At 39.5% G+C, this 14,622-nt stretch overlaps 1 protein-coding gene and 1 non-coding gene across 5 annotated transcripts in view; one reads left to right on the top strand and one right to left on the bottom strand.

The window, feature by feature from the left end:
- Window positions 1-13,578, top strand: part of LOC129378977 (V-set domain-containing T-cell activation inhibitor 1-like) — a 14,105-nt gene extending 527 nt beyond the window's left edge. Inside the window, exons 2-9 of one of the 4 annotated variants that reach the window (XR_008608120.1) lie at window positions 2,220-2,407; window positions 7,872-8,180; window positions 8,740-9,024; window positions 9,433-9,759; window positions 10,931-11,041; window positions 11,519-11,578; window positions 12,379-13,302; window positions 13,442-13,578. Coding sequence is in view for 2 of the 4 variants with exons in the window: in XM_055059486.1 (XP_054915461.1) it covers window positions 2,302-2,407; window positions 7,872-8,180; window positions 8,740-9,024; window positions 9,433-9,759; window positions 10,931-11,041; window positions 11,519-11,578; window positions 12,379-12,398 (1,218 nt within the window). In the remaining 2 variants the exon portion in view is untranslated. Of the gene's footprint in view, window positions 1-2,219; window positions 2,408-7,871; window positions 8,181-8,739; window positions 9,025-9,432; window positions 9,760-10,930; window positions 11,042-11,518; window positions 11,579-12,378 lie in introns of all 4 variants that reach the window. The other 3 variants (XR_008608119.1, XM_055059487.1, XM_055059486.1) reach the window with 3 other exon arrangements.
- On the bottom strand, window positions 10,119-10,190 carry trnat-cgu (transfer RNA threonine (anticodon CGU)). Its single transcript has one exon. It is a non-coding gene; the product is annotated as a tRNA-Thr (tRNA).
- Window positions 13,579-14,622: the final 1,044 nt, after the last annotated feature.

Below are 14,622 nucleotides of genomic sequence, written 5' to 3'. Positions count from 1 at the left end.
AAATCTTACCAAGTATTATAGTTTCTACTATAAATATCTGTGAAGTAAGACAAAAGTAACTTACAAGGAAGTTTTCAGCAAGAAATAGGAGCTTCTTTTAAGTCAATGATTCATTAATATTGATTATTTAATGGATAATAAAGAATTTTCTTGTGTTATAAATGAAATAATCCACCAACGGAATTACTCTTTTCTTGTAAAAGTCAATAAAAATCAAAATTTTTTAACTTATAAAACTACTTATTGCTACTTATCACCATAAATGGAAGATGAAGCAAAAACCTTTGTGTTCCTAAAGTTTCCATTCAAAGTAAAATATTTGTAATAATTTTGCAGTTTAGTGAATTGGAGTTGAATGGACTTGATTTCCACAGAGCGTTTAACCATCAGAGCAATTAAAATGTTTTAAATACCAATGAACCGATAATGGTTTGACCTCTGGGTCACACAGATCACTGAGTAAAAGCTGTGAAGCTGCAGCACCACATTGAGCAACTGGTGAATTTAAAACATATGCAGGAATCCAAACAATGAGAAAAACCAGCGCAATAAACACCAACCCAGAGTTTTACCTCCTGATTTAATCTGTGATTCTGACAGAAAACCAGAGACGTTTGTGTTTTGATTCACCTGCAGTCAGAAATAAAAGGTGGATGAATCGTTTCATCTGGGGTATGTAAACTTCTGGCCTCAGACTCAGATCTTCTGCTGCATATAAAAAGTTTTTCTCATGGGTTTTATGCATGTTTTGGTTTTGATCAATAATAAATACAGAGCCAATATCACCAATATCAAAACCAATACTGAAACGTTAGGGTTGAGGTTTAATAATCATCAACCTTTTGTTAAAAGGCACAACACAAAGTTTAAAGGTAAAGATATAAAATATTTTTTATTACATATTAACATGAGAAGCAGAAACAATGGAAACACTTTATGCATTTTTTGAGAGTAAAGCAAAATAATAAAAAAAAATAGTTAGATTTTTAAACTACAAGACAAAAATAAAATATCAATGGAATTTCAAACTGAAGTATTGATCTGATACCGATACCAACTTTGCACTGATAGTATCAATATTCTGTATTCATTTGCTCACCTCTATCAATCAGGTTGTCTAACTGTTCCCACAGCATCATGCTGCCGAAGCCATGCTTTACTGTGTAGTTGACTGTCTTTAAACAAAAGTTTCATCCTATTGCTCCTCCTTAAAGGTCAGATTTATAATCAATAATCACCTTGTCCTCCATGTTCTGCTCCAATAATGGATCTCACTGCAAAAACATCAAATATTACCAAATATTTTGGTGCAAATGTCTCAGTACACTTGAAATGAAACAAAACTAATTTATAAATAACTTTTTTGCATGACATACGATCTTGTTTTGAGTCAATAATTAATTAATATTCATGAAAAAATTCTAGTTCAATTGGAAAATTATTTCACTTATAAGATGTGAAAAATGTCAGAATAATTTAATTTGGTTTATTTTCATTTTTCTCTGTTCTCTGATGGTTTTTTTTTAACAAGATCTTCACAGAAGGTGAATTCAAATGCATGCCACACTTTCAGCTTTCTCTGTAGAAATATTTTAAAAATTGCATCCTGTTCTTCTCTGGTCTGCGCTACTTCACTGCAGGCTGCAGATCCTGCTCTTCTTCTCATCATAAATTACAGGATCACCTCCCGGTTTTCCTGGTGATAATGGGAAATAATGGGATTCTTCAGCAGCTCATTACACTCTAAGAGGCTGTTGTCTTCAGCTGTGCTGCAGGAAGGGTTCAGGGTAATCATGTAGAAACCCTGAAGGGTCACACAGTCCTGGTGAAGTCAGAGAAACCGACTGAGAGCAGAGCGGCTCTCCGGTTCCGCTCCGTTTGCTCTGAAGACTGAAGATCGTGTCAAGATAGTCTGAGTCTTTATGGAGCAGGAGAAACAGAAGACAAGGGGATGAAAGGGAAGCTTGGTTAAAGGATAATACACAAGATTAGAGTAAAATAAATGTCTGGGGACAAAAAAGAGCCGTTTACTTTGGGGAGAAGACTCAACAAAAGTGCTAAAAATAAGTTTCAAGACAGAAACTTGTAATCGTTCTCACTCATCAAGGGATTTTCTTGAGAAAAGTTGCTGAAATTGCATGTTTTCTTTTGTCAATATGATGAAGGATGTCTGTAATTACGCCTTGTTGCTTCTGTGTCTGTGATGCCAACCCACCCAGAGAGATCCAAGGACCAGCCTGCCACCAGAGGGACGTCAGAGAGGAGGCAGAGTGTTTAAATGCCTGCAGCTGGAAGGACACCATGTCAGCGTTGTTCACCTGGGCCTGCCTGCTGCAGCTGCTGCAGCTGCTGCAGCTGCTGCTTCTGCTGCTGTGGACCGGCTCGGCCGCGCAGGACAAAACCCCCGGTAAGACACACAGCGCCTCTTTGTCCCGCAGGCCGGGTCCGTCCGGCTGCAGGGAAACGTAAGGAAAAGCTTTCTGAGCAGAACCCGATACTCTGCAGAACAAACAACACACAACCATTCAGGTCTCCAGCCACACAGAAAAATCCCTTTTTAGTCGGGTCAAACTCTGGCACCGGGCTGGAAAACGATCCCGGTGCTGCAGCCTGCGAATATTAATGTGGACAGAAATTTAAAACATGGGAGGAGAAACAGGACAATGTGAAGGAATCTCTGCTTATATCTTTATCTCAGATTTGGTCGTAATTTATATAAAAAAACAAGATTTGAGGAGAAAATATATTCCTTCTGTCAAACCAAATACTTTTCAGTCGTTGCGTCCTGAAAAAACAAACTTTTATCATGTTTAACTAGATTTTCCTGGTTTCTAGTGCAAATACCTCAGTACACTTTAAATAAAATAAAATATAACTTTTCAGCAAGATATAGAAGCTTATTTTAAGTCAATAAGTATTATTTCAGATGGCAGATTGTTTCACTTATGACATGGAAATGTCTTATAGTGAATAATCTGCCAAGTTTCATCACTAGAAGGAATTATCGTCTCCATCTTGTGGAAAACTTCCCTGTAAGTTGGATGGATTTTGTGATTTGTGCTTTTGCAGAGCAGTGAGGCTGGAAGTAACTCATTTCTGTGGCGTTTAAGGATAAACGTGGCAGAAGTGTCTGGGTCGCGTTAGCTGGTTTCCACAGCTAACAGAACCAGGATGCTGACTCACCAACAGCTCACTGGGAAACATCCTGGAACTCAAACAAATCATCTCCTCAAATATTTCCCTCTCTAAATGCACACGATTTGGTTTTTCAGCTTTAATAAGAACCTGCTACGTGTTTTTCCTGGCAGCTGCAGCCTCTGGTCCTGGAAAATGAAGTAAAACTGTTCAGCTCCCGTCTTCATTCGAACCCAACGTACGTGCATAACAGCACGTCTGAACCACACCGGGACTGGCTCGCGTTTTAATTGTTCCTTTGCCAGTATCGTATACCAGCTTGTTTCTCCGTCCATAAAAACCAACAGCCACCTTGATCTCAGACGTCTGCGGCGGGATCAGATGGCAGATCTTTGTTTCAGGCTTTCACTGCAGCAAGAAGCTGAAAGCTCAGGAGACTTTACAGAGCCGGTCAGTGTCTTCCTGTTTCTGCACCGGATGCAAGAAGCAGATCGCAATAATTACAGAAACCAAGAGGAGTGCAACACATTACACTGCAGAAACATCAAGTCGTTTAAAGTATTTTGGTCTAATTTCTGGTCCAAATATCTTATCACTAACTTATGTGTAACTTTTCAGCACAAGATATTAAGAAACACTCCCACTGAAACTAGTACATTTAACATAAATATTAAGGAATTATTGACTTAAAACAAACTCATATGTCTTGCTGAAAAGTTACTTATAAGTTAGTTTTTTTATTTCAACTGTCTGAGATATTTGTACCAGAAACTAAACAAAGGTTCTTGATAATATTTTGAGTTTTTCAATGTAAAGAGAAAAATCAGAAGCTGTCATTATTATTTTAGTATTTTTTTATTAATTCAGAGTAAGTTGAACCTGTCCTGTGTAGATGAGGTTTAATAAACCCAACTTCTCTGAAACATCTGGAAGAAAACAGATCCCTGTTCTTCTGTGTCTAGGATTAAAAAGTTTCATTTTCGAATGTTAACCCTGTTAAATCGGCGGCGTTTCGGAGCCGTGTTTGGCTGCCAAACTCTTTTACGCCGATTTAAAGTTGAAGGCGTTTAACAGCGCCGCGTCACAGGTGGTGCTGACAGCTGCTCTGCAGGTCCAAATGAGCTGTGGGTCAGAAACGCTGGCAGCTGCAGCTGGGGAAGGCGGAGAACAGGAGAGGAGGGAGACGAGCCGCTCCTGTGTGAACACGCTCTGCAGCCAGGCTGGAGGAAAACCAGGATCTGCAGCTGAGGCCCAGATTTCAAATGAGTCTGCGCTACTGTGTGAACATACAGGAAATAAACATCAAGCAGAGATTATTAAATACCTGAAAGGCCTCTTATTCTGCATCTGACCTCATCTCTGTCTGACTCACAAGTGAGTAGCACTAAAGATATGCTGGTGCAAGATACCGTCGAGTTAAGAGAGTTTCAAAACGTTGCAGTTCTCCTGTCTTCATAACTTCAGATTATAAACCCAGCAGACACAACAGGGACAGATTATTTCTCTCTGAAGGAAAAACCAGGTGAGGAGTCAGAGAGGAATCAGGTTCAGGATGTTTAAGTTTATTAGAGCTTTTTAGAGTTTGGAGCTTTTTAAAAATGTGTTTTTATTTTATTTTTTTTTAAAACTGTCACAGTTTATGAGAGATAATCTGTGATCAGATCAATCTCTGCCTTCTAGTGATTTCACAGCAAAAACACAAATGTACCCAGGATTTTAAAACTAGTTTCTAGTTCAATATCTAAATCAATAATTTCCTATATTGATAAAAAAGTATCAGTTACGAGGATATTATAAAGTATAATATAGGAACAGTGTTTTGTTTTGTTTCTGATGATATTTGCTGCAGAAACAGACAGAAATCCTCTGTAACACTTTGTGCTTGAACCACGCCTCCAGCCAAACTGGTCTGATGTGTCGCTTGTTTTCTTTTAAACTGAACTCAACTGCACATGATCAAGAAATACTTAGCTTTATTAAATAAAGGATGCATTAAGTCAGACCCAAATCAGGCCAATTATTCAACTTTCCCTCAGAGAAAAGCCAACAACAAGTCTGTGGGTTTTTAATGAACCATTTAAGTCGTGTTTGCCCTCAAACGCTCCACAGTGGTGGAAATTACCAAACCTGCAGACACAAGTTCAGACCAGTGAGCAACATGTTGATCCTTTAAACCTCACACATGCATCAAGGCCTGTCAGTTTAACGCTGTTTGAGGTTTGTCTTCAGATGCTAAATGCTGGGAGAGGAAGAGAAGCTTCCTGATGAGAGCCGTCCTGCTGCGGTTTCTCAATCTGCAGCCAGAGAGAGCTGGAGGGAAAGACATTCACTCCCTTCAGCTTCCACACTTCAAAACTAAACCTGTGTTTTAAATCTAGTGCCTGTACTGGACCTGTATCCTGCTAAACACGGCCCGGCTCATATTAAACTACAATAATTACAGTTAAAGGTCGTAACACATCTGGTTTGTCTTTAATTGATGAATTTGGGGATTTATTTGAATTGAAAGTTAAATTCATATCTGATAATTCAGTGTCAGTTTTTCATAAATTTCCAAGAATAAATGATTAAATCCCAGTTGATGTTTAGTAATAATAAGTTTCATTGAGTCAGAAAGCTGGCAGTTTTAGCCGATGGAGACGATGTTCTTCCACCGTCTCCATGTTTTAGAGACTGTGTTGTTTTTGCTCAATAAAATGTGGTTCCATAAAGATATGAATGTTTCCTGAGAGGTTTGTTTGGTGCTGATATTCGTGGAATATGACATGATCAACATAACAAACCCACATTCCAACCGTTTCCAGGTAGACGAAGGTTGGACTGGTTTCCAGAAGGCAGAACTTCCTGATTCCTGGAAATCCCTCCTGAAGGATTTCAGATCCATGGATGGTTTCTGCTTCCTCATCAACTATTGGGCAATCATGTCAGTGTTGGCACCATTAGTTCTCCTTTTTTTGGTCATTATGAAACCAAATCCTTCTAGATCTATTTATTATAAATACTGAAAATATAGAGCCACAAAATCCAAAACTAGATCATCAGCTGAGTTTATGATCACATATGAAGAGCTGTTGATCCATAGGTCATAAATACTGTTTATAGCTGTGATGGCTCTAAATCACCATCTTTATCTGTCTGTAAACATTCAGAGACTTAAGAAACATTTCGGTTGTTTTCAGACCTGATAGTTCTGGAGACCCGGTTCCATTGGAGGCCAGAACTGGATCATTTGTTTCCAGGTTCTCTTCCTCTCTGCTCTGAGTCAGACCAGCCTGTTCCCCTCCGGGCCTGTGGGGGCGCTGCATTAACAACCACTGAAGGAAACGACATAAAAACCTCTGAAGACACTGAAAGCAACTTCCTTCTTCTGACACAAACATAAACGTGGCATCAGATTTTAGAGGCTGAGGATTTCTCTTTAGTCTTTGGTAAAAGACAACGAGCCATTTCTCCTGTTAGCATGAGGCTAGCTCATTTGTTTTGGTTGTATTTACCCAGAATGCCCTGTGCTATAGTCCACTTCCTGCTTCTGGAGCAGACTCTGGTCCGCTTGGCGTTCACATATACATTCGAACTGCACCAGAGTTTGTTTTATTAGTTTGATTAGCATTCACATCTCCCCACATGAACTGGACTTTCCAGATAAACGGGCTGAAGTTTGATTAAAGCGGATTAAGGTTTGGAGGAAAACCTGGCACTTTGGGAAGAAGGAACGTATGTGGAGTGATTTCTGCTCTCTGTTGCCTGTAATCTCACCTCAGAAGGATTAATATGCAGCTGCAGCAGCCAGGAGGCAGCGTCACGGTTGGATGATTGATTTGTCATCCCGACGTGAAGCAGAGCGTTCTCAAGCCGGGAATATTTGACCGGACAGAAAGCGGCTCCGGTGGCTCTGCTGTGGTACGCAGAGCTCCGCCGGCTCGGCCCGGTCCACTTATTTCAGAGCAAAGTTTTTCTGAGTGATCTCATCCTGGAGGAAAAGGCCACGTGCCCAGGGGCATTCTGGGTAACCCACAGCAATAAAAACGACACATCAGGGGAAATCTTCATAAAAAACCTACAAATAACAACACAAACCAGTCTTTATATGGCAAGACATTACTGACAATAATTAACACAAAATAATTATGAGAAAAGAGATCAAAATCACAACAAATCATGAGAGGCGGAGTGATATTTTTAAAACGTTTCCATCACTGGGTTGAGTAAATGTTTACTTATGGCAAGCCCTTTTAACATATAATAGTAACAAAAAGTATATTTTTAAACTAAATATCAATGTATCAGTTCTTCCTGGTGTAAAAACTCCATATTTCAGAAATCCTGAATATAATTAATTTAAGGACCATTTAAAGATTTTGAGATTTTTTAATTTTATTTTTACATCTTCAGAATTAATGTCTTCTTCTTATAATTTGTTTCTCGTTTTGGTCGTTAACATTGACTATTTGAACTGAATTTAATTTGTGTTTGTTCTATTAAAAGCTGGTTCTGGATTAGAGTTTAGTGTTTATGTGGTCCAACGTTGCCATCTGGTGGCCGGAAGACTTAAAAACCAAAATGAAGATTTTTATTCTTTCTTCAAAGACAGCATTAGATCTGAAGCAGCCTGACTTCTGTCCTCATGTCAGTGGATTGCAGAAGTAAATCAGATTTTCTATAATGCGGCGCATTAAATCGTGTTGCATTGTCCCTTTTAACCTGAAGTTACTTATCTTTACCATGTTGTGTTCCAGATGTTGCGGTGATCTGCTCTAACTCGGAGGACTGCGTGCTGCCTTGCTACTTCCAGCCCGGCCAGAACGAGATGGTGCAGTGGTTCCGACAGGGGGCGCTGGTCTACAGGTTCGACAGAAACGGCAGTGAGGAGGCGTTCACGCTGCCGGAGGTGGCCGATCGGGTCTTCGTCTCTGCGCAGCAGATTTCCAACGGGAACGCCACCCTGACCCTGAGGCGCAGCGCCCCGCAGGACAGAGGCCTGTACAGCTGCCAGGTCCAGACCTCAGGAGGTCAACACACCGCCAAGGTCATCGTCAAGGTCGAAGGTCAGCCACAGGAAGAAATGATAAGATATTTCTGCTGGGTGAATCCAGGATGCGGCTTGTTTGGGTCTAATTTTAATTAAACATGCTTTTAAGATGTTGATGACATTTTCTCTGCTCAGGATTTACTTTATATTTCTTAACATCGTGTTTAAAACCTCATAGTTCTCATCCAAGTTTCCCACAAAAACACATTTTATCAAGTTTTATTAAGTTTCTAGTGCAAATATCTTACTGCACCTGAAATAAGACAAAAATAACTTAGAAGTAACTTTTTGCAGTGCAAACCCAATTTAAGTGATAATAAATCTTAATACCTAAATGTAAAGAAACAGATTATATAGAGAGTAAATAGTAACTGTGTATTTTGCCCTGATCATGGATCTATTTAGTCTATTCAGTCTGTTCCCCAGTCGGTGGTTTCAGGGCTGCAGAGCAACAATGTTCCAGTAACTTTAGAGTCTAAAGTTAGCTGGATGACAATGACAAACTATCAGACTATATCAGGCCCTGACCTTTAGCGCCTATCAGCTGAGCTCTGATGGCCGCCGTTTTGCTGCAGCTCCGATCCGAGGCCTGTTCCTGGAGCATTCCCGGCTCAGCGGCTACGAGGAGATCAAATGCTCGGTGCCGGACGTTTTCCCGGCTCCGCGCGTGACCTGGGCGACGGAACCGCCCACCTTCGAAGACCTGCGGCCCGTCACGCGCAAGCATGTCAAAGAGAACGGCTTGTTCTCTGTGGACAGCCGGCTGACGAAGCTGAAGGGCCAACCCGACCTCATCTACATCTGCAAAATGTCCACTTCCTACAGCCGGTCGACGTGGACCGCGTCGCTCCGGGAGAAAGGTACAGAGCAAAAACAAGATATTTGCTCCATGTTCACATGAAAAGTACACAAAACACAAGTCAGTCCATCTAAACTCTGTTATTTAGTCATTTAAAATCAGGTTCTCCTCGTTCACCAGTTTGTTATGGTGTCCCACAAGGTTCTGTCCTCGGTCTGCTTTTCTTCTGTTTCTTTTTAAAAGTTTCAGGAAACATAACAGCCGTATGATGTTATGCTGATGACACAAAGCTTTATTAAAGCTTTAGGCTAGAAAATTCTGATCTGTTTTCTGACAGACTTTAAGTTGACAATCATATTATTTTTTCAGCCAATCAGATCTTGGTTCCAAGAAGCCTCTGTATTCGGCCTGGTCGGGGAAAATGGCAGACCTGATACTTTGACTGAAACATTTACCTGGTGTCTTACAGAAATAACAGGAACTGAGGGACGAGACCTGACCATTCGCTGCTTGGCTCCCACGTACCTGAAGAACCCGTCCCTTTACTGGACCTTCTCCAGAGGAGACAACTCCACCCTCATCCTCAGCTACGACAGCCAGTCGGACCGCAAGGTCTCTGCGCCGTCCTGGGATGGCCACCTGGACCTGGACGTCTACAAAGCCAAGTTCGGAGACGGCTCTCTGCGTCTGATGGAGCCCAGACACCCGGAGCACAGCGGCAGCTACGCCTGCGAGTTCTCCGAGAAGTTCAGCCGACACGTCGAACGCATCCGCGTCACCATCAGCGGCCCTCACGGTAAAACCCGCTGCGTCCGATACAGACTAAGACATGAGTCCAGAACAAACTGTTAGGAACTTTGTGTTTATTTCAGATGGAAATATTCTTTTAAACATTTTAAATAACTCTTTTTTTTAACAATAATCTGAAATTTATCGTACCAGCAGGTTAGCTGCAAAAAATATGGACAGAAAAAAGTTTTAAACAATTAGAGAAAATAAGGCAAACCCTCTCAACATTAATATAAATCACATTAAAACTCGAATCAATGATCCATTTATTACTATAAACTGCTAATGTTGTTCATATCCCATGGTTAAGTAATGACCTCACCCTGACCCCAACCTGACAGTCAGAGAAACTAAAGCTGCTGTTCCAGGTGTGGATGGGGATCGAACCCATGATCTCTGGTTAACGAGACCAACGCCGTACCGCTTGGCCACCGCACCCTGACTGCGATACGCAGATCAGGTTGTTCACTCATAAAGAAATGAAGAAAATGTAGAACTTTCACGGATAGAAATGCATCAACATTATCTAAAAGTTTCATTTTATCAGTAAATATTTAAATAGTTTGATTCAGAATGTTGAGATGAGAGAAAACTATTTCTATTTAAATTATTTGTTCTCTGTCAGGAATCAGCTCTGAAAGTTTACTATAAACTATTAAACTCTTTAGAGTTTAATAGTTGCTCTTAGCTGAAAGAAAAACCTGAAAAGTGTGGCCTGCTCGTGTATTTAGCCCCCATTAGTGAACATGTTGCCAGATTGGATGAAGAGCTTCTGAAAACAAAAATGATGCAGTTTTACATCACATTCTCTATTGGATTCATGTCTGGACTTTGACTAGGCCATTTTATCACACCCATATGCTTTAATATAAAGCATCCTGCTGTAGATTTTGTATGTTTTGAGGGTTTTTTTTAGAATAGAAATGATTCTGTGGACATTTTCCAGGATTCATCTCCATCATCTTCCCTTCTCTTCTGGCCAGCGTTCCTGCTGCGCCGTTGCAGCTGTTTCCGTTTTTAATTAGTTGGGATACTGCTGTCTGACCTTCTGAGCAGCTTTCTCCCTGACTGTCTGCTCTGATCCTGGATGGGCTGAAAATAAAAACCATGTATTGTCCGGTTCTGTCCCAGCCGGGCTGTGCGTTGTGTTTCTGAGCGTTGCTGCTTCTGTTGCGTAGCAGGGCAGCGCGCCGCGGTGGAGAAGCCGTCCTACTGGTGGATCCTGGGTGTGGTGGCTGCTGGCCTGGTTCTGGTTCTGGTGGGATTACTGGCCTTCCTGAAGCTCAGAGGTGAGACGGCAAATTAACTGAAAACTCCAGAATATTCTGCACAGTTCTGAGGAAAAGCCAGTTTTGGTCTCGGCAGACCTGTAATTTCAGTAAAAGCAGCTTTTCTGTCTGGTGCAGGAAATGCGACGGCGACAGTTTCTGCAGAAATTCACTGCAAATATTCAGTTCTGCTCTGAAAACTTTCATTCATACAGAAATTAAAACGACTGAATGATGTAAACATACAGATAAAAAAATTAAAAGAAGATCATTTTATTTTATTTCTTCTTTTAAACTTTGATTCTCTTCATCAGTTGTATTTTTAACTTTGGATTTTTTTATAAAACGTTTGTTTTTTAAATTCTTCACATTATTTTCTAACTTGATTTTAGTTCAATTATTCAGATTTAACTGGATGTGTGTGTGTGTGTGTGTGTGTGTGTGTGTGTGTGTGTGTGTGTGTGTGTGTGTGTGTGTGTGTGTGTCCTTGACTTCCAGGAAGAGACAAGAAGCCCAGAGCTCATTCTGATGAAGAGACGGAGCTGAACAGGGTCAAAGGTCAGTCTCCATAAACACAAACTGAATGCGTATTTAAAAACCTCCACCAGGAGGCGCCAGAGGACACCTGCTGTAATCAGTCCCCTGTTGCTCTCTGATATTTAATGGCGAATTATGGAGAAATTATGATTAAAATGTAGATTTTTATACTTTATAAAATCCTACATTCACATAATCTTATTTTCATGTCATCATTCATTTTAGAAAACAATTGTATTTTGATGCAAACATGAATAAATAGATTATTTTCAGTCATTTGTTTTTTGATAAAGTCAGATTTAAACAGAATTATTTAGGTTTTATGAAAATATATAAACCAGGAATAAATATATTTCTGGTTTATAATATGTAATAAATACATTTATTATATAAAAAATGCATTAATATATTAATGTTCTAAAATAAAGGCTTTAATCAGAATTTTATAAAGATTTCTTCTGCAAAACCACAAAATCTTATCAAGTATTTTTGGTTTGGTTTCTTATAAATAACTTTTCAGAAACAAATAGGAGTTTGTTTTAATCAATAAGTTCTGGTTCCACTGGCAGATTATTGCAGGTGTCTGAAGTTAAACAATATGTCAGAGGAACTAGTCTTTAATTTGATTTTTTAAAATGAATTATTAACTTAAATCTTGCTCCAGTGACTTGCTGAAAAGTTACTTCTAAATTAGTTTTTTCTCATTTTTAGTGTCTTAAGAAACTGAGAAACTGTTGTTCTTGAAAATGGAAAAACAACCAAAACCAAGCAGATCATTGAAAACTGAAGTGATGTTTTTTAATGAGTTTGTTTTGTTTCAGACGGAGAATCGCCCCAGTGACCGGCTCATCGGACTGAACACTGAACTGAAACATTCGCCTTATTTTACACTTTTCTCTGGATTCAGAAGACGACGAGCTGCAGACGCTCAAACTGGACCATGAAGTCCCAAATAGCTGCTTTTTATTTTCTCATCACAGAATCTTTGAATGAACTTCCTGGATTTATTTTTCTCTGCTCTGCATCCAGAGTCTGAACGTTGCTGCAGGGAGTCCTGACGAACCAGGAGCGCGAAAAACGGCGTTTTGGAGCTTAAACTGGGGTTCTGTTTAGAAAAAATGAGTCGTCAGTATCATACACTGCAAAAACACAAAATCTCATGAAGCCTTTTGGTTCAGTTTCTAGTGAAAGATGAAACCTCAGCATCACAGGCCCTCCGCCGTGCCTGACAGGAGGCACAGGGAGCGTCTGCTGATTAAAAAGTCATGAGTTGAAGTTTATCGATCATCCGTTTGCTGCGGTTCTCTATCATTTTGTCTCTGTACCTCATCCTCACTGCGCGCTGCAGCAGCAGAAACTCAGGTCCTGTTTGCTCTGGTTTTAAACTAACGATCCTCTGAAAGACGTTTCCTCAGAAATGCCTTTATGTGTTTTTATTTTGATGCCTTTGGGGCAAAATGAGGTTAGAAATGCCCCTCAGCACTGATCTCCTGAAAAGCAATCAAATAAAATCACTTTATTTGCATTGATTTTCAGGAAAATAAATGGAAAATAGTGGAGATTAAACTTTTATAGTTTTCTAAGGTGAAAACAAGAGAAGTTGTTTCCTGATTTATCATGTTTGACTGTAGGAGCAGTTTCTGAGCTCTGGATGAATATTGAGGACAGATCACTGGTTTTCACTGGTTTTCACTGGTTTTTACTGGTTTTCACTGGTTTTTACTGGTTTTCACTGGTTTTCACTGGTTTTTACTGGTTTTCACAGGTTTTCACTGGTTTTCACTGGTTTTTACTGGTTTTTACTGGTTTTTACTGGTTTTTACTGGTTTTTACTGGTTTTCACTGGTTTTCACTGGTTTTTCTGGTTTTCACTGGTTTTCACAGGTTTTCACTGGTTTTTTAAATTTCATTTTTACTGTTTTTACATTTCTCTGCACCGCTGCTCCTGACATGTTCATAAAAACCCACTTCACTGCCTTTTGAATGTGTCATGAATAAAGTTTCTATTAAAACAAACAGAATCAGTTTTATTGTGACTTCATTGGTTTTTATGATCAGATTCTTTAAATCTGGGCGTAAAATGAGTTCATAATGCAGAATCACCTGAGTTTCATTATTATCACTCCTAGTTTTTCATTTTGAGTCATATGGTCAAGATTCATGGTTTAATGATTTTCCAGTTTTATGGTTTTTCTTTGGACTGACAGTCATTGTCCGTCATTTGCTGCTAAATCTGCTGGTTTAATATTGACCTTTAACCTCTCCCTTCAATCTCTGTTGATTATTGTTTTATGAACTCCAGGCTGGTGAACTGTGCTATTATAGATGAAAGTTGTCATACAGAAAAACTTTCACAAAAATGCAGAATAAATAGAAACAACTGATTTATTCACAAGATCTTCAACTGTCAGCTTAGAAAACAGCAAAATCTTGAGTTGGGCTGGTGACGTTCAACTGAAGTAAAGACAAAGAAACTAATAAGTTTAGAGGATTGTGAATCAGACCAGTAAAAGTGAACTCTGGTTCAGCAGCAGTGGGAGTGTTTATGCTGAAGTCCTGCCTGCTCAGTTAATCTCTAGTTCAGACAGACGAGGTCACAGAGACGAAACAACATGTTTTCCTTCACTTTCTTTCTGATTTTTGGGCTTTTAAACTTGTGGACATTTGCATCAAAAGGTGAGCGTCACTTTTACTCGCTTTCATTTCTTAATATTATATTTTATCCTCATGTTGTTATGAAAGATTTCACTTTGAAAAGGAGGCAAAGCAAAGTAATAAGTAATTGGTTATTATTTATTAATAACCAATAATAACAAAAACTAAATCTGTTTTTGTTCACCCCAAGGATGTTTAGACAAAATGCGTTTAGCCTTCAGATGAAACTGTAGAGAAGCAGAAAGTTATTTAAAAATAGCTTCAGAAGCTGGTGAGACCAGAAATATCCACGTATCTAATCTCTGTAAATGTATCACAGCTGCCAGGAACAAGGAGGTTAAAGAAAAACTAAAATGTTAAACTAGTTTTGTTGTATCAAAGATGGAGGCTCAGTTTCTGTTTTTGCTTGT

This window comes from Poeciliopsis prolifica, unplaced genomic scaffold (genome assembly GCF_027474105.1).
Source record: "Poeciliopsis prolifica strain line A6 unplaced genomic scaffold, Auburn_PproV2 SCAFFOLD054, whole genome shotgun sequence".
In the NCBI taxonomy this organism is placed as follows: Eukaryota; Metazoa; Chordata; class Actinopteri; order Cyprinodontiformes; family Poeciliidae; genus Poeciliopsis; species Poeciliopsis prolifica.
Note: the sequence above shows the minus strand (reverse complement) of the source record. Positions and strands in the feature narration are given on the sequence as shown.